Source organism: Macrobrachium nipponense, chromosome 15 (genome assembly GCF_015104395.2).
Source record: "Macrobrachium nipponense isolate FS-2020 chromosome 15, ASM1510439v2, whole genome shotgun sequence".
NCBI classification, from domain to species: Eukaryota; Metazoa; Arthropoda; class Malacostraca; order Decapoda; family Palaemonidae; genus Macrobrachium; species Macrobrachium nipponense.
The window spans coordinates 54,534,315-54,553,892 of record NC_087208.1 but is presented as its reverse complement, the minus strand read 5'-3'; the positions used below and the strand labels follow the sequence as shown (position 1 = coordinate 54,553,892).

General features: G+C 35.8%; 1 protein-coding gene and 1 long non-coding RNA gene across 2 annotated transcripts in view; both read left to right on the top strand.

The window, feature by feature from the left end:
• LOC135194945 (uncharacterized) overlaps positions 1-11,933 on the top strand; it is a 178,067-nt gene extending 166,134 nt beyond the window's left edge. Inside the window, exon 4 of the mRNA XM_064221167.1 lies at positions 9,691-11,933. Within this exon, the coding sequence (XP_064077237.1) occupies positions 9,691-9,854 (164 nt within the window). The 3' untranslated portion in view covers positions 9,855-11,933. The remainder of the gene's footprint in view (positions 1-9,690) is intronic.
• A 5,012-nt stretch (positions 11,934-16,945) lies between these two features.
• Positions 16,946-18,658, top strand: LOC135194944 (uncharacterized). Its single transcript, XR_010310038.1, has 2 exons — positions 16,946-17,811; positions 17,862-18,658. It is a non-coding gene; the product is annotated as an uncharacterized LOC135194944 (long non-coding RNA).
• The last annotated feature ends 920 nt before the right edge of the window (positions 18,659-19,578 follow it).

The window sequence follows — 19,578 nt, the reverse complement described above, 5'->3', positions numbered from 1 at the left end:
GTCTCATCATCGAGATAATGACCTCATTACTGCACAACCCTGAAATGTTAGTTAGTCTCGCTCATTCGAGGATATGGAGATGCCAAGTAATAGTTTAGCGATTTAGTATTTGTGTCATTGGTCCTTATGATAATATATGCATAGGGTAGCTACATTCATTTCAATTTTGTCATATATTTATCACGTTCTGCTGTAACTTGTCGCTCTCTGCAGGCTGGTTTTGTCATTTATTTATCTGCTTTTGCTGTAACTTGTGTCTCTCCCTGAAGCTGATTTCCCTTACGGTCTGTTGACTTTGTCCATGGGGGTTTTCAGCTGCACATTTAACGAAAAAAAAAAGCCAGGAACCGAGTTAGCTATTTCCTTATTATCTATTGTTAACGAGAAGTTTTTTCCTCTACATTTGTAAGCCTTTGTAAGGGTGTATAAGAGGCCATGAAATGAGATGATTACAATCATTATTCTGCAGGCATCCTTCCTTTTCTTGCCAGTACAATCAAACATTGCTAAGGCCAGTAAACAGGTTCTGTCTTTCCCAGAACCCGGACTAATGGCAGTAATTATATTTCAAGCGCCATGTCGGTCATGGTAATGGTATAAATTTATTATATCTTGTCTTATGCCTATAATGTTGACGTAGGAGGCATTATGTCTGATTGGGGAAGGGGAAATATTGATCGTTTCAATACTTTCACGGCAATTTTTTCTTCTTATACCTTTCTCGAGAATTCATGAGTTCTTGGCGTTTATTGCCAGTAGTAATAAATTGGACTCGTATGGTCATTCAGTATTTTTCGGATTTTTTTGTATTTGAGAACATGAAATGTTCAGCCGCATCTTAGATCATAACACAAATAATTTTTCTCTTAATTAAAGGTGATGCCATACATGGTCGTTATGCATCAGTTTTGGTTATCAACAGTGACTACCTTCCATCGAAGTTTATAAAAACAAGCAGCTTTATTCCATGGAAGAAGAATCGTAATTTTCTTTTTGCCGAAATTGTATATTTTTGCTAAGCTTCAAGTACACACACAGGCACACCCCCCCCCTCTCTCTCTCTCTCTCTCTCTCTCTCTCTCTCTCTCTCTCTCTATTTATATATGTACGTATATATATATATATATATATATATATATATATATATATTATATATAGATATATATATACATCCACACACACACACATACTGCGGCACACCTAAGCGGATGATGATTATTCTCTGGAAGTGAAACCACACCACGAGCGAGCAAGACGATAGGGCTCGCTTCATTTGTCTTGTTGATAGTTTTATAGATATGATGATGAGGAAAGCTCATCTTAAGAATGCACTCCACGACGTTCATAATCTGAGGAGAGGAGAAAAAAAAATTGGCTGCTCCTATCTCTGCCGACTGCGGACAGAATAGTTAAAAGCCGTTTTATGAATAGCCTCTCAATCGGCGAGTTATGCTCCCCGGTGGGAGATTTGAAAATGATATGACGGTGAGGACAGTTTCAGGTAGACGATGCATGTTGACGACCCTGATCACAATCTGCCATGTTTGTTGAGCAGAGAGGGAATTTCTCTCTCTCTCTCTCTCTCTCTCTCTCTCTCTCTCTCTCTCTCTCTCCTTTGCTGTTTAAAAGGAGCAGTTCAACAGATTATTTGCAGCCTTGTCACTTCATTCAGCAATTTAATATTGTTAATCTCTCTCTCACTCTTCATTTTCATCTTACTACAAGAAAAGGTAGAAATATTATGGCCAGCTCAAATAATTAATGTTAAATGTAATTTATGGTTTAGATTTATATTAAGACTCAATTTGTCTCGTGTAAGTTCTCATTTTCAACTTTCTGGAATAAAAAGGTTGAGAAAGATGTACTTCGGGGTTCGTATTGATATCGTAATTCTATTAGTGGGTTTAATGCTGTAGTTTTATTAAGTTTTCGTTCTTTATTGCGTGTGTGTGTCCAGTCTGTTTGTATCCCAGCTCTAACAACATTGTTTTCAAAGCATTTAATGAGAGCAAACACCGTTTTGATATTGTAAAGTGAAATCCGATATCTTGAATTGTATTCCAATATAACACATCACTTTTTTACCTGTTATCTGTCGATTTTTATAGGCATTTAATTATTGTTGTTTTCGCATAATAATAATAATAATAATAATAATAATAATTAATAATAATAATTAATAATAATTAATAATAATAATAATAATAATAATAATAATAATAATAATAATAATAATAATAATAATAATAATAATAATTAATAACAATAATTAATAATTAATAATAATAATAATAATAATAATAATAATAATAATAATAATAATAATAATAATAATAATAATAATAATAATAATAATAATAATATGGAGGCAGGATGCAACCCGGATTCCTACACTATAAAAACCACAAAGTCGAATAGAATGACTGGAATAGACCCCCCCCCCCCCAAAAAAAAAAAAAAAAAATAAAAAAATAATAGTAATAATAATAATGCTTAGAGAATCGCATGAGTATTTTTCGGTTGTACCAATGTGTATATACTTGTTTTGAATAATATAGCAATGATGATCACAATTATAATAATAATAGTAAATAATTTTTTGGAGGATTGCATGGTCTTTTTTTGGTTGTACCACTGGTATATTGTTTGAATAATAATAATAATAATAATAATAATAATAATAATAATAATAATAATAATAATAACAATCAGCATCATCATCAAAATATTAATATATATATATATATATATATATATATATATATATATATATATATATATGTATATATATATATATATATATATATATATATATATATATATAATAAAAATCAACATGATAATAATGGAAATACTATTTATTTTTCTTGTAAAATTCACTCGTCGTTTATATTGTGAAAACCTCTAATCCTTCAACTAAGACGCGGAAGAAATGAACGTAAGAGTTTCACTTGGCCCTCGAAAGAAAGCCCTGATTATAGCGATGACGAATTTCGAAGGAAACTCCAATAATATGAGCAGAGCGCATCATTCCTCTTCCCTCAAGGATCGATGATACCAGAAACGCCTTGCATGACCCTAAGTATTGAACATCGAAGTCTGTTAGCATAATGTTATTGCCGATTATGTGTTTATCGGCGAATATACACCGCGAGCGGGACCTGGCCAGGATGGTGGGGGGGTGGGGGTGGGCTAGGGGGCAGTGGTGGTGGTCTTATCCAAAGGCGATTGTTAGATAAGGGGGCAGAAGACTATAATTAATTATGGTTGTATTTTGCTGGGTCATCACCTGTCCCCCTAACTTAATTAACATACCTGATTAATTAAGAGATAAAGGTTCTGGATACGTGGGCCGCTGGAGACAAGGTTTGAAGGCTTGAGGAAAATTCTCTCTCTCTCTCTCTCTCTCTCTCTCTCTCTCTCTCTCTCTCTCAATAATAAGGCTGGAAAAGAGCTATACCAATCCCAGTCCTAAAGCTGATTACCCTTTGTGTTTGTGTGTGTGTGAGAGAGAGAGAGAGAGAGAGTCATCCAAAATTGGGGTAAGCCCCGCAGATATTAAACCTTTTAAAATAAACTGAAAAAGGATTCAGACCAAAAAACTGAATCTCTCTCTCTCTCTCTCTCTCTCTCTCTCTCTCTCTCTCTCTCTCTCTCTCTCTCTCCACGGAACCCTGAGCAGTGAGTGTTGGAGTGAACTTTCATTTCAAAGTGCCCAGTGCTGAAAGTGAAGTGGAGGTTTTGAGACCTCTTCACAAAAGAACACTTCCAGCGTCCCATCTGTACACTCAAGCAGAACACGGTGTCCAGCGTAAGTGCAGTCATGTACGGTTGGCTGGTTTGCCTCTCTCTCTCTCTCTCTCTCTCTCTCTCTCTCTCTCTCTCTCTCTCTCAGCCTGGGTGTAAGTGCGGTGTGCGTCTCTCTCTCTCTCTCTCTCTCTCTCTCTCTCTCTCTCTCTCTCTCTCTCTCTCATTATTGTGTGTGTGTTCAGTCTGCTTGACTGTGAAAAAATACGCACACATACATACTCATATATGTATGTTTATGTATATAGGTAAATATACACTCAAACACACACCTTCTAGCTGGGGATAAGGCTATCGAAGTAGCATTAGCATGGTTTGTCACGTTTTTCTGTTTCAAACCATTATTTAATTTTCATTCTTTCGTACAAAAGATTTTGGACAAACTACATAAGTATTCCATTTCCTGGATCATATGTAATAAGTAACAGGACGCGGTAATATTTGATGATCTATGTATTTATATCTAAAGTTTCTACATGCCTACGTAATTTTATATTTCATATATATATATATATATATATATATATATATATATATATATATATATATATATATATATATATATATATAATATATATATATATATATATATATATATATAAGAGGTTTTTGCCACGAAGGAAAAATGAAAACCTTTATTTATACACACAATATCACGTTTTATATACTTCGCAATCAAGTTGATTCATATATATAATATCATACTATATAATATATAATATATAGATAGATATAATATATAGATAGATATATAGATATAATTGGCATAATAGTATGTAAGTGGCAAATGTTTACATGAGAGAATTACAAGGAGTTACAAAGATTAGGATATTTTGAGAGAGAGAGAGAGAGAGAGAGAGAGGAGAGAGAGAGAGAGAGAGAGAGAGAGAATGAATAAAGGCAGGAATGGAAAGATGAAACAGGCGAGGAGATTAAACATTAGTTAATTGTAGCGGGCAGGGGAAGATTTTATCTTGAAAGCCATGCGTCGATGCGCCCCACTGGTCCTCGAGAAGTTCCTCCTGAGTTCCTCCTCAGTTCCTCCTCTTTCCTCACCGGTTCCCTCACCTCGTCTCTCGCGGCCTCTCACCACTCCCTCCTATAACCCCCTAATCGCTCCTTCTCATTCGTCGGGGATTTTGTGTTATAGGGATGAGGGGAAAAGGATCCAGCCATGGTAGGCGATGGTAAGAAGGATCTGTATAATCGCGTTGTGGCCATGAATACGGACATAAATGTTTATATTATATATGAAATCAATGTTTATATTATATATTAAATAATGTTTTCTGTGTATGTACAGGTGTATTGAGCACGTTACGTCGCCTGCTTCTGTGCATAGTTACAGCCCCTAGTTTAGAATTTTATTATGGGTTATATATCATGATACACTATATTCCTGTAAATTGAAAAATTTGAAACATTTAAAACAGATTGCAGGTTAACGTGAAAATTGTCGACATCCCAAAACAAAAATTTATATATTATGATATATATATATATATATATATATATATATATATATATATATATATATATATATTTATATATTTATATATAGTTTTTATGTCGATTGTCAAGATTACCTTCCCCGCACCCTCTTTTGGATCCTAATATGGTCAAAAGCTGTTTCTTTTAATCTGCCGAAGAATCATACTGTGATTACACCCTGGTATGTAAAAAAAAAAAAATCACCCATAGAACTTCTCCCTTAAAAGTATGGCGGATTAAAAAAATAGATAAATAAATAAAAGTTATTTCCTTGAAACGCATTCTGTCTGTCATCGTCCTGGTGATAATTGCAGCAAGCTTCATGCAGACCTTTCACAACCTTTCTCACCGATTCCCTCTCGCCTTGAGAAGTGCGGCAAGATGGTAGTTGGCAAGTAATCGTTGTCTTCAAGTTCATGATGGTGGGCTTAAGTTTTTTCTTTCTTTTTTTTCTTAAATGTAAGTACAAGTTGTTGTTTAAACTTCGTTCACGGATTAGACAGGTGTTTTCTCGTATCTCACGACCTGTTCGAAATACTATATGGCAGCGGGACCTAGCGTAATTAATGAGACGTAGTTCCTAGGACACATTTTGATGCTCTTTTGTTTGTACGATGCTAGAAGAATTTTTAAAAGGTTCATCTTGATTAAAGAGTTTCGTATTGTGTTTATTGTAATATTAATTCAAATTTGGTTCATCGTGATTAAAGAGTTTCGTTTTGTGCTAATTGTAATATTCAAATTTTGGATCTATTGAAAGACACGAGAGCGGTGGCGTTTAATTTGCACTCACGAATCAGCAGCTAAATGCGGTATCTGTGCGAAACGCTATGCGAAATCTGCAGTCTTTTCTGGATAATTTGAGTTATATATAGCATTGCTATAATAACGCACTGGTTTATATTACACTGGTATTTAATGTACTGTTTTGTCAAACAATTTAGTATTTGTTTTCACTATCCATTGATATTGGATTTTTGCTCAGGTAAACAATAGCATTCAGCTCACTTTCTACTACGACGTTGAAATCACCGTCTTCTAATTCCGCTTTGTATTTATTGCCATTACATATTGAATAAGTACCACCTTAGCAGAAAACATATTGGTTTTCTGAATTCTACGTTCGAAATTTAATGCATCGCTCATGTTATCGTTAAGTATTGCGCTTAGGGCAGCCAGATATTCCCTCACCAATATTGATAAGTCAGTAATAGCTGTTATTTTCGTCGCTCTCATTATTGTGGAGAAACTATCCAGGTTACCCATAGCATGGCCGTAGACTAGTCAGTCTTCCGTTACCGTAGAGATCGTAGAGATTTGTGGTTCTCTTACAATTACTGTAACCTTTGGGTATTTTTAAAAGTCAGCAGTGGTATCTTATTTCCAACGAGAGTACAAATCATCGCCTTTTGTAAAGAATTATATCCAACAGGACCTGAAATACGCTCTTATAAGAGGCTCTGGTTTAGACATTTTCTTTTTTTGTAAAATTTAGTATTTTCCTAATACCCGTGTATATATATATATATATATATATATGTATTTAAAATATACTGTATATACATATACATATAATCATACATACATACATACATACTACATACATACTACATACATTGTAAAAACCATTTTATACATAAATAAATACATATATAAACATACAAAATTATTAGAAAGTAGTATTTTGGCATTTTTATGGACTCCTTTTATTAGATGTAATTCTGTTGCAAGAGAACCTTTTTACCAATAATATATATATTATATATATATATATATATATATATATATAATATATATATATATATATATATATATATAAAATATAGGAGGTGGATATGTGTGTGTTTCAAGACCCTACATAATTTCCAAGGAAGTAGAGTATACCAACAGTGTATTTTCAGGTTTATTCCACTTCCAAAATCCCAAACGATCTTTCGTCACTCAAAGACTTGATTCTCCATACATTCACGAATGACTTGGTTTCCCCGTAATATCCCATAACTTTGTTGCTTCTCGACCTTTTGGACCAGGTAGCCCGATCGTACCAGTTTTGATGTACGTGGAGAGCACAGACCTTATCAGCAGCCACCGAGAGAGGCCATTAATTCCAGAATGATAGTCATCCATTGCCTTGTACCCAAATGATGCCACAGTAATGTGCCCAAACTACAAATCAGCGCTGATTTAATATCAAGGGGACTTTCGTTTCCCCCAAACCCCAGCCCTTCTCTTGTGCCACCCCCAAACTCATTCCTGCCCCCTTCCCCTCCCCCTCCCATGCTCTTAAACATTCATCTGAAACCGCCGACTCTTCGGTTCTTCTTAAAGAAAACAAGGGGTTTCTTTGCATATATTTCATGGATGGCTGGCTTCCTCTCTTCGTCCGCCACAGGTACCCAGCCCGGATATATCTTTATGAGAGAGAGAGAGAGAGAGAGAGGAGAGAGAGAGAGAGAGAGAGAGAGAGAGAGAGAGTTGTAATGAGCTTCACCTTGGTGTATAGCATCCAAAATGTTGTCCATTGTTTTAATGCTTGCTTTCCTCCCACCCCCACCCCTTTCTGCCTGCTGGTGTGATATATATTATGATACTTTGCTTCGCTATACAGGCGTAAAATTCGTATGTTCGATTTTATTTTATGGTTTGACATGTTTTTCAGCGTTGCTTGCTATGGAGGTATTGCATTTGTTTTGCCTGTATTAGTTCCGGCGAGCACTGGACGTTCAATTATTTCTGGCTTTGATAAAGGACCTGTCTCTTTTCGATTAAAAGGCCACTGACCAAATACACCAAATTAGAGCCCAAAATATTTGTGCCTATTCAGACTATAGTAGATTCACATCAACCGTGCACCTGATGCCTTGGCCAGTCCTTTACGACGCTTCTGATTGGCTTTCAAACATCTCTCAAACCTATCCCTCAGGAGAGGTGGAACATACATCCTGCCTATGTGAACACTCGAGAGAGACTGAGAGTTTCCAGACCTGTGATTGGCTTATCAACAACCAATCAGCAGCGCCGTAAGGGACTGGCGTAGACATCAGATGCAAGATTGATGTGAATCTACTATAGTAACCGAGTGACTACATGGTCGTTTTGAAGTCATTTCATTGGAGACTTCATTAGTCATGGTCACCCCTACTTGAAATTTGAGGTCACTAGCCTACGGACAATTTTTCTTGAGTTAACGAAATCATTATTTGCTTACTAAGGAGGACAGACAGAGTTTAGCAGCTTACAGTTTAATAAAATTCTTAGAAATGCATAATCCTAACTTAAGCTTATAAATCATGATAGAGCAAGTGTACGAGTAGAGTTGGAAAAGGCAACTCCTATTTTGTTCTATAGAACCTAAGTCATTTTTTTTATTGCAAAGAGTTATTCTTAGATGAGTTTTTCTTGTAGGAAATATTTTGGACAATTTTCTCAAGAGCTGCCAGAAGTAGGGTAACAGTAGCACTAGTAGCGGGCGGGGCCCTATATTTCGGTTACTTTGTTGGTTGCATGCATTGCCTTTGCAACCTCACCTCTTGAGATCATGAACTGTTATGTTTTCAGTATTCTGCGAGACAGGTTCATGTCGTTAAAGGCAACCCCTTTGAATCCTAACTAAAATTTTGAACAATATATTTTTTTTCACTTTTTGCATTTGGTCTTGATAACTGTTCCTATGTAAGATCAAATTTTTGGCATGACCTTACCCATAGCAAAACTATCAAACCAAACCTCAGTGGTTTACTGTGAGATACTCGGTTATTTGTGTGACTGGAACCCACCAGTTATTCGTAAAATTTCTCTTTTTTACTGTTGTGGAACGATTCTACTTCGCAACTTTGAAGTCCCATCACTTCGTATTTTCCTTTATGCCTGTGCTTTTCCCTCTCGATGTTGAGTTCACGTCACTCACATAGTAAATGGAAATGTTTAATAGAATTGTGTTTGCATAATTTATTCTTACCTCATAAAATCTAGATAAGCATTCGGTATGTTTTGTTTTATTAATTAGTTATTAATTATTTTATTATTTCATTATTTATTATTATTAATGTTATTATTATTATTATTATTATATTGTTGTTTTTAACAATCTTTGGGTGTAACTATGGGTTGTTTTCACTTTTTATCTCGTATATATAAATTTTGCTTATACTCTTGTACCTACCATATCTGTCTGCATATGGTCTTCAGATATTATGAGTAGCTTGTGTCATATATATGCATTTATATTCATACCTACCACATTTACCTCTGCATATGGCCTTGAGCAGAGATGAAGGATATCATTATTAGTTTGTGTCTTATACTTATATTTTTATTGATATTCATTCAATGTATTTTCTAAACTGAACCTTTTTATGATTTCTCAAGTTGGTCTTCTTTCTCTCCCCGCAGATGTCCCCTTGGAGGCGCGGGAAGTCCACGGCGGCAACATCCGGGAGCTCGTGAGACACCTCTTGGCCACCTCCAACCCTGCTTCGTTGCCTCCGTCGCGGATCGAGAACGCCAGAACCTTACCGTCTTTCATCCAGAAGATCAGCAAAGCGAGGAGGCTGTAAGGATGGATGTCCTACCTCCTGAAGTGGCGTTCAAGAAGAGAAAATCGGCATCTGCGCGCGTCGACGCACCAGGAGGAAGATGATCCCATTCCTCGTCCTCTTATGATGTAGAGGAAGGAAGATCTTATTCCCTGTCCTCTTAATGATGTAGAGGGAGAAGATCCTATTCCTCGTCCTCTTATGATGTAGAGGGAGGAGAAGATCCTATTCCTTGTCCTCATGTGTGTTCCGACTGGGCTCGTTCTTTTTCCTTTTTTTTTTCCTTATTTTGGAAATTTTTTGTTGCCATGGAATTCATATTTTTTCCAGGTTTTTTTTCCCTGAGCGAGCCAGTTCATTATTTTCTCTCTCAAATTTATGGCAAGACTGGAAATCATTGTTTTTTTCAGCGCCCAAGAACAAATGCGCCCACTTATTTCTTTGCTGACATCCGGCTGGGTTAAAAGTTTTTTATTCCAGACTTCAAGGAGATCACCCCGTAGTTTTAGATCTTTTATTTTCATACACTTGTCATTCCAGTCAGACACATTCCGCACAGTCATATCTGTATTGGAAAAGTGGCAGAAAAAAAATGATGTTTTTTTGTGACAGTGTGTTTCAGTAAAGTTGTTGATAGAAATATTTACAAGCTGGAGACCTCACCAGAACCTCTCCAAATATTAAACTGTTTTTTTGAATAAGTACTTTGAGACTTAGAAATGTTTATTAACTGATAACTGACATCCAGTGTTAAGTGTATTTTAAAGCCAATGCTGGCATGAGCTAAGTTAATGATAAGATTGATAACTTATCTACTAACTATTCACTTTTATGACCTTGTTATCTTTGAATTTTGAGCCTTGTGACGTGTTGCAGTGAAAGAACTATAGCATCTGTGACTTGCGTTTTGTCCAAGTAAAACGCCTTAGTCAGGATTTAGAAGATCAACTGTCAACAAATCTTTTCTTCTGAGGGCTGCAGTTCGTTTTTCGTTCGTCTGGATGCTGCGAACAACAATCTGGTATTTATAGTTGCTGGAAGATTAAAATGTCAGCCAAAGATGCATTGAACCATATCGACGACCTCCCCGACCTCTCATTGATCCTGCTTTACGCAAACATCTCTCCCTTGTGTGAACAGCTAATGGCCTTTTGCTTTGCGCTGGAAGAAGTGATGGAAAGAGGTCTTCTGCTAATAGGCGTCTGGAATCCAGTTCCAGACGAATGGAATCCAGATCGGTATTGAAAAAAAATGGCTTACTTAAAAGTCTGGAATCGACTGGACAAGCATTGCCTTAAAGAGAATCTAGAAACGTCCAGAACACGCCGACAATGCTCCCTCCGGCATTCCAGTCCCTGGAAGAAAACAATAGAACGTAACCTTATCGGGCGTTTCCAGATCACCTTAAACGATAAACAGTCAGCCCACAAAGAGAGAAGAGAGGAGAAGAGGATGAAGAAAGGAAGATTATTTCATTTTAATGTCCATTGATGCTGACCTGGAGAGAGAGAGAGAGAGAGAGAGAGAGAGAGAGAGAGAGAGAGAGAGAGAGAGAGAGAGAGAGAGGTGACGAAGGGAAAATAAAGTGGAAGATGCAGCATCCAGGAGATCGGGAGATGAGATACGTGACGTCTCTTCCAGGGAGAAAGAATAAGAAGAGCTTTCCAGCGGCCGGACGTGAGTGGCAGACAGTAGGCAGACCCTTGTCAGTGTAAAACTGAGGAACATTGTGAAAGGTCTGATTATGATGCCCTGCGCCCAGTGCGACAGCGTGAAAGATGGCATCTGTGTCGTCAGCATGTGTGTCTTTGTGTGTCTGTGACGTGCTTTGGGCCCCGAGACCTACATACACACGCCTTCGACAGGCCGCCGCCCGCCCCTCTTCCTCCCACAGAAGAAAGGATGACGTCCCTGGAAACGAAGATAAACTGATCCTGCGTTTTGTGTACATATACAACTCTAAGCTTTTAATGTTTTTAAGCATTCTTACCCCAATGTGATTGATTAATTTTAGTGTTCGATGAAATAACATACACGCTTATTTGCTAATTAGTTTTTTGTATAGGAAACTCCTCCTCAACGAGAGGACATTTGTGTGTGTGTGTGTGTTATCGAGTTTAGGAATGATAAACAGAAACCTGTTGGTGTGTCTGTTAACTTCATACTTAAGAGGGACCAGAGCCCAAATAACGTGTTTTACGTTTTTTGGGGAAAAAAAAAAGGGGGGGGGGGGCGATTCTTTGTTGAATCTGGATGGAATCTGTTTCCATTGTAACTGAGGCTTTCCGGTAATTAAGAAAAAATCAAAATAAATAAATGGGGCGTAATGCTTAATTTTGCTTCCAAACTAAGTTCTTTATTTTTAACCAATATAATCTTAAGTTTTGTGATGATTATTTTGATTCAGTCATGAGTTTTATAATCATTACCTTGAGTCAGTTTTGAGTTTTGTAATCATTACCTCAAGTCAATCTTGAGTTTTGTCATCATTACCTTGAGTCAGTCTTGAGTTTTGTCATCATTACCTTGAGTCTATGTTGAGTTTTATAATCATTTCCTTGAGTCAATATTGAGTTTTGTAATCATTACCTTGACTCCATCTTAAGTTTTGTAATCATTACCTTCAGTCAATCTTGAGCTTCGTAATCATTACCTTGAGTCAGTCTTACGTTTTGTAGTGATTACCTTGAGTCATTTTATCCTTATATCCCCCTTCCTCCTCCTCTATTTCCTCCTCCTTCCCCAAACCCCCAACCCCCATATTGACGGCATTGTGGAACAGTTGGTGATACTGAAAAGCGCCCTTAGAATGTAAGACGAATCAGCTGATTCATTATTGCGTCATTTGTTATTGTTGTGTGGCTTTTGTTGGTTTTTGTTGTTGCAAGGCTCTGTGTCGTCTCCTGTTGTTCACTTGCTTGTCTATTTGTTTTTATCAATTTTTTTTTTCTATGGAAAATTTGAGGGCTCTTGTGTCCGTGGGTAAGGCTCACACATACGTACGTGTATATATATATATATATATATATATATATATATATATATATATATATATATATATATATATATATCTATATATATATATATATATATATATATATATATATATATATAAGATATATATATATATATATATATATATATTATATATATATTATATAACATATATATATATATAAATATATAAAATAGATACCTATAAATATATATATTTATATATATATACTATATATATCTAATTATAAAATGGAGAAAATTATAATTACAGTGCCTTTGTCCTTGTTAGCTGTCAAGTGCAAAGTTACATGATTTTTATGTGGCTTAAAGTGAAAGTTAAAGAAAACCTGATAAATTCTGATGATTATTTTTAAGTCTAGGCAGATTTTGTAGTTAAGAAGTGGTCACAGTGTTAGTTTTGAGTTGATCTGATTATCCCTTTGGTCTATGTACCAGTGAGATCTTTCTTTTTTTTATTAGCCAAAAAAAAAGCAGCTTACTTTAGTAACATTGGTAATTGGAGGATACTCTGTACTTGTAAAAACGTTAATTTCTATAATATATCTTAATGGAAAGAAGATATATTTTTTCCTTGAAAATAGTAATATTTTCCCTGTATTTTTATTTCCTTAATGAAATTAACTATATTTTTTACCCTCTTGTAAATTTTTGGCATAAAATTCAGACTTCTAAATTCGGGTGAAATTACTTTTTGATTTTTCATCAGTAAGCATGATTTATAAAAACGCTAGTATGATTTTCTAGCGTCGTCTTACAGTGGAAAGCCCAGTCTATTTGGCTTTTGTTTATCTGCCCTTTATAGTCTCGCTGGGCTTTCGTTTATCTCTCTCTTAGTCTTCATTCTTTCGGCTCTCACCCACCTTCATCTTGTCCCCTTTTGTCATATTTATTGTACTGAAAGCCTGTGGATTTCAGACTTACTTTCATATAAGCAGGGTATCAGGGGCAGAACGTATCCCTTCACTTTTTTTTTTAATTTTGTTTGCGAACTTCCTTTAGTGACTACAATTTTTTTCTTTTTTTTTCTTTTTTTGCGAACAGTGACTGCAATCATTTTTTTAATGGTTGTTTCACCCAACATTCCTTCCGTTGGAACTTTCATAAACTTTCATGAAAGAGTACGTGAATCTCTCGTCTGTTCTAGCCTTGATTATCTCCTTTGAAAAGATTGTTCTCTGCAGTGTAGAATTGAACCTTTCTCCTCCATAGGTTCAATAGAGAAAGAAGGCATCCATTGTTAAACCCGTGAGGCATCCTTTTCCCAAATTTGCTCTTATGGAAATCATAAATCCTTTACCTGTTCTGCCCAGTGACTACCGCGCTACCAGGCTTTGGAATTCAGTGCCTGCTTCTGTCTTCCTTGATACCCAAGTGATTCCATTACCCTCCACACTTCGAGAACGAGACAAGTAGTATGCAGATATGTAATGTTTTAGATAGCGTACATCTTACAAATCTGACATTTTTCTTGACGTGCCTTAATATATAACAAATAATCTGAGTTATTAAGTAAAATTTGTGATACAGGTATAACATTAATGGGTATATGACTACATTCTATCGTTTTGCTGTGCCAATAGATCCGGTTCTGCATTCTAGTGAAAGTGTTATTCATACATAGATACATACATATAAATATATATGTATACGTATGTATATTTACAGGTTGTCCATAAAGTCCCAGTACCATTACAAGCAATAAATACTTGTAATGGTACTAGGACTTTATGGACACCCTGTATATATATATATATATATATATATATATATATATATAGATATATATATATATATATATATATATCTATCTATATATATATCTATATATCTATATCTATATATCTATATATCTATCTATATATCTATCTATATATCTATATATCTATATATCTATATATTATCTATATAATCTATATATCTATATATCTATATATCTACATATCGATATCTCTATATATCTATATATCTATATATCTATATATCTATATATCTATATATATATATATATATACATATATATATATATATATATATACTATATATATATATATATATATATATATATATATAGTATATATGTAGTATGTATAGCACTGTAAACTATTAAGGACAGAATTGGCATTCGTTGACTTAAAGTAAATTTTTTCCTGTTTGTTGTCATGCATTTTATTTAAGAGCTTTCTAACGTTCATCATCATCATTCGAGGTGTTATTTTCTTCTTAATTTTTCATAGTTAGAAGGATTCCAGTGAATTACTGTGTCGATGTACTTTTTCGTGTGAACTCGTGTTAACATAACCGATCAACAGAATTATTGTATACATGATTACGAAATGACTTGCGCATATTTTATTTTAATGTTCATGAAGGCATCATTGATGTGTGTAGATTTTGACATTTCAACCATCGATTAAGATGACATGCAAATGAGCTGTACAGAGGCTTCCATTTTTCGAGTTCATTTGATTCTATTATTGTATTTTTGTCCGTGAGGGGTACAGTAAGCAAGGGTTACCAATCACGCTCGAAATTGTATGCATTAAGGATCAAATCTGTATAATGATTATAAAGCTTTCCAATACTTGGTCTCTTCAGTTCGACCATATTGTCTAGTATGTGCAGGTAAATTCTTGAGTAATGTGATAACCATCTATATATATATATATATATATATATAGATAAATATATAGATATATATATAAATATATATAAGCGAATACCACAGGAAAAAGACGAAAGAGCTTGGATTCCTGCCTATCATTTTCCTGTGGTATTCGCTTATTTACTGAAGTCACGTGCATCTACTGTGATTTTTTAAATTATATATATATATATATTATATATATATATATATATATATATATATATATATATATATATATATATGTATGTATGTATGTATATATATATTCACAGAATCCTCAAAGTTATATACTAAATAACACCAAACTCTGCCGAAGAGCCGTATCAAGTGGGCACAATACAAGCAATGTCAGCATCGCTAACGGTCTATATTTACTGCGTTAAAACCCCTTTATACTTTTTCTTCAGCATCTCCAAGAAGGCTACTACTAGACATTCCAGAGCCTTCTTTACACCTGTCACTCGGGAATCTTTAAAACACACACCCGCGGAGTCCCTCGGGAATGTTAACGCTCTTGCTAAACTGTCGGGGGAGGGGGGGGGAGGGGAAGAAGAGGGGCGGTGTCAGGGAAAAAAAAACCCGTAAGAGTCAATATAACTCTGTTGTACAGGGCTGCTCTCAGCCAGACGCAGAGGCTTGTGCTCTCTCTCTCTCTCTCTCTCTCTCTCTCTCTCTCTCTCTCTCTCTCTGAACACATGATTATGCTTTATAAAACATATGTTCGTAGTCCACTTGAATATTGCAATATGATATGGTACCCACACTATCAAAAGGATATTGCACAAATAGAGAGTGTACAAAGGTCCTTTACAGCTAGAATAGAAGAAGTTAAAGACCTTGACTACTGGGAAAGACTACAATTCTTAAAATTATATAGTCTAGAAAGGAGAAGAGAACGCTACATGATAATTCAGGCATGGAAACAGATAGAAGGAATAGCAGAAAATATCATGGAACTAAAAATATCAGAAAGAGCAAGCAGAGGTAGATTAATAGTGCCCAAAACTATACCAGGAAAAATAAGGAAAGCACACAGGACATTAATCCACTACGCACCAGCATCGATAATGCAGCGTCTATTCAATGCGTTGCCAGCTCATCTGAGGAATATATCAGGAGTGAGCGTAGATGTGTTTAAGAATAAGCTCGACAAATATCTAAACTGCATCCCAGACCATCCAAGATTGGAAGATGCAAAATATACCGGAAGATGTACTAGCAACTCTCTGGTAGACATTAGAGGTGCCTCACACTGAGGGACCTGGGGCAACCCGAACAAGATGTAAGGTCTGTAAGGTCTGTAAGGTCTCTCTCTCAAAATATAGATGTTAAAATCTATCAGCTAATCTCTCTTAACACTATTATATATAAAGTCTCTCTCTCTCTCTCTCTCTCTCTCTCTCTCTCCTCTCTCTCTCTCTCTCTCTCTATCTCTCCTCTCTCTTCTCACTCTCTCTCTCTCTCATATGGGAGTCTTTTAACTAAATGCAACGCATACGGTTTGAGATGTTACTTTTTGTATTCAGGGATGGGCATGAACCCATTGGAAATTTAATATATTTTTTCGATGAAAATTTGAACTTTATGGTTAATGCTTAATTACATTTAATAAATCCTCCCCCCCACCCCAACATTTTGCTTACAGAATTGCAACAAACGTCATCAATAAATGCCAACAGTCGACTTTTTTATATTTTTATTTGTATTTCTTACAAATTTCTCTCGCAGGCTAACTGTAAAAAGAAATGAACACAGAAAAAAAAAACCCAGAAAACAAGAATTAGCCGCTTATCTGACAGTAACGATACAAGGCTCCCTTTAGCAAGAAAAGTAACCATAATCCCTTCATTCGTCGCTCTTACGGATGCACGCAACCAGGTATCCACCCCTCCTCAAAGAAGTGGTAGAAAGTTCCAGGTACCTGCTCTGAAAAGATGTAGGATAGAATTAACTAGAGCTGAAGTCGTATTTTAACCATTTTATTCAGTTTTTTTTTTTTTTTTTTCGTGCTGTATTTACTCATGGAATAAAAAACACTTATTTAGCTATTGCATCGTCAGTGTAGTTTCTTGTACTCTTTTATTATTATTATTATTATTATTATTATTATTATTATTATTATTATTATTATTATTATTATTATTACTACGGGAAATAAGATGAGTTTTCTCAGGTGCTGTGTGATCATATCCAAACTGATTATTGAATTTCGACAACCATTCCTCCTTACTGTCTTCATATATTCAGGGCATGTTTGACCTAGCAGTCCATGTGTATGTTTGATCCAATGGGTATGTTTGACCTAGCATCCCATGGGTATTTTTGACCTAGCAGACCATGGTTATGTTTGACCTAGCTGCCCATAGGTATGTTTTGACCTAGCAATCCATGGGTATGTTTGACCTAGCTGTCCATGGGTATGTTTGACTTTGCTGTCCATGGTATGGTTTGACCCAGCATTCCATGGGTATGTTTGACCTAGCTGTCCATGGTATGGTTTGACCCAGCATTCCATGGGTATTGTTGACCTAGCTGTCCATGGTATGGTTTGACCTAGCAATCTATGGGTATGTTTGACTTTGATGTCCATGGTATGGTTTGACCTAGCAGTTCCATGGGTATGTTTGACCTAACAGAGTTGTCTGAACGAGTATGTATTATCAGGGGCTTCCAATATGTACCATAAATACGTCCGTCCTGGTGTATTCTCTCGTTGCGAGTGTGCATGTAAATGCAAAGAGTGGGTATGCATGCGCGTTATTTACACATGCGCATACATGTATACACGTTTGAGGTATACATTATTTTTGGAAAATTGTCTTTTGTGTAGAATTGCTTATCTGTTTCTTTCATGTTTTTTTTGTGGCGACGTTCATAACGTTTTTGGGTCACGTCCAATTGTTTTGATTTGCCAAAATATTGAAAGTGATTTTGTGTAAAGTGATTTTGACAGAGCTGTTTTCCTCTTGATCAAGCGCCCGACCCCGAGAGGGTCCATCTGTAAAGTGCAAATAAAGCCCATGTTCACTTTGTGTATCTGTAGAATAATGCTCCTTATTGAACTTGATGATTTGTGCCAAAATGCTGTAAATATTGTACAGAAGTGTTGCTGATGAATAATATGTCTAATAATGAGAATAAAAATGATGTTAATGAAGTGAAACCTTATTTTCTTCTTTCCTTTGATGTGCTGTATTATATTCGGAGTAGGAAATATTATATTAAAGACGCATACTTGAATAGTTAGCTAGCACCATTTGTTCAAGCCATCGACAGAATTACCACAAGGCTGGTTCAGTTAATATGCACATGCCTTGTATTTTGCATGTTTTGTAGAGCTCTGAAAAGCTTTCTGAAATCAAAGTCGACGGAGACAGACACCAAAAACAAGTAAAAGCTGCTCCCAAGTTTCTTGGGCGTAATCGAGTTTTCTCAACCACGGCCCATGAAACTCAGCCACGGTACGCTGGTGACCTATGTTGGTGCCTAAAAAGCCGCCAGAAGAACGATTACGGCTGACTTTAACCTTAAACGAAATAAAAACTACTGGTATGTTTGGTGATTGGAGGGTGGATGATCAACATAGCAATTTGCAGCCCTCTAGCCTCTCGTTTTTAAGGTGTGAGGGCAGACGGATAGACGAAGCCCGCAGAATTGACAGCGTACAGGAAAATGTTGACTGGATATTTGTTTTATTAAGTAAATTGTGACGATGTTGGATGTTTGATTAAAAAAGAAAGAACAATTCTGAAAAGCAGCCGATATATAGATAGAAGATGATAAGTCTCAGACACTGCAGTCGTTACTTGAGGTTTTTTGCAGCGTCCCTCGGCCCCTAGCTGCAACCTCTTTCATTCCTTTTGCTGTACCTCCGTTCATATTCTCTCTCTCTGAATTGCTTCATAGTGTAACTGCTTTTGAGGTTTTCCTCCTCTTACACGTTTCAAACCCTCATCCTGTCAATTTCCCCTTTCAGCGCTGAATGACTTCATAAGTCCCAGCGCTTGGCCTTAAAAGGCTTTCAATTCTTGATTCCAATATTAGTCCCAGACGTCGTATGTGGCGGCGTTCTTCATATGGTAG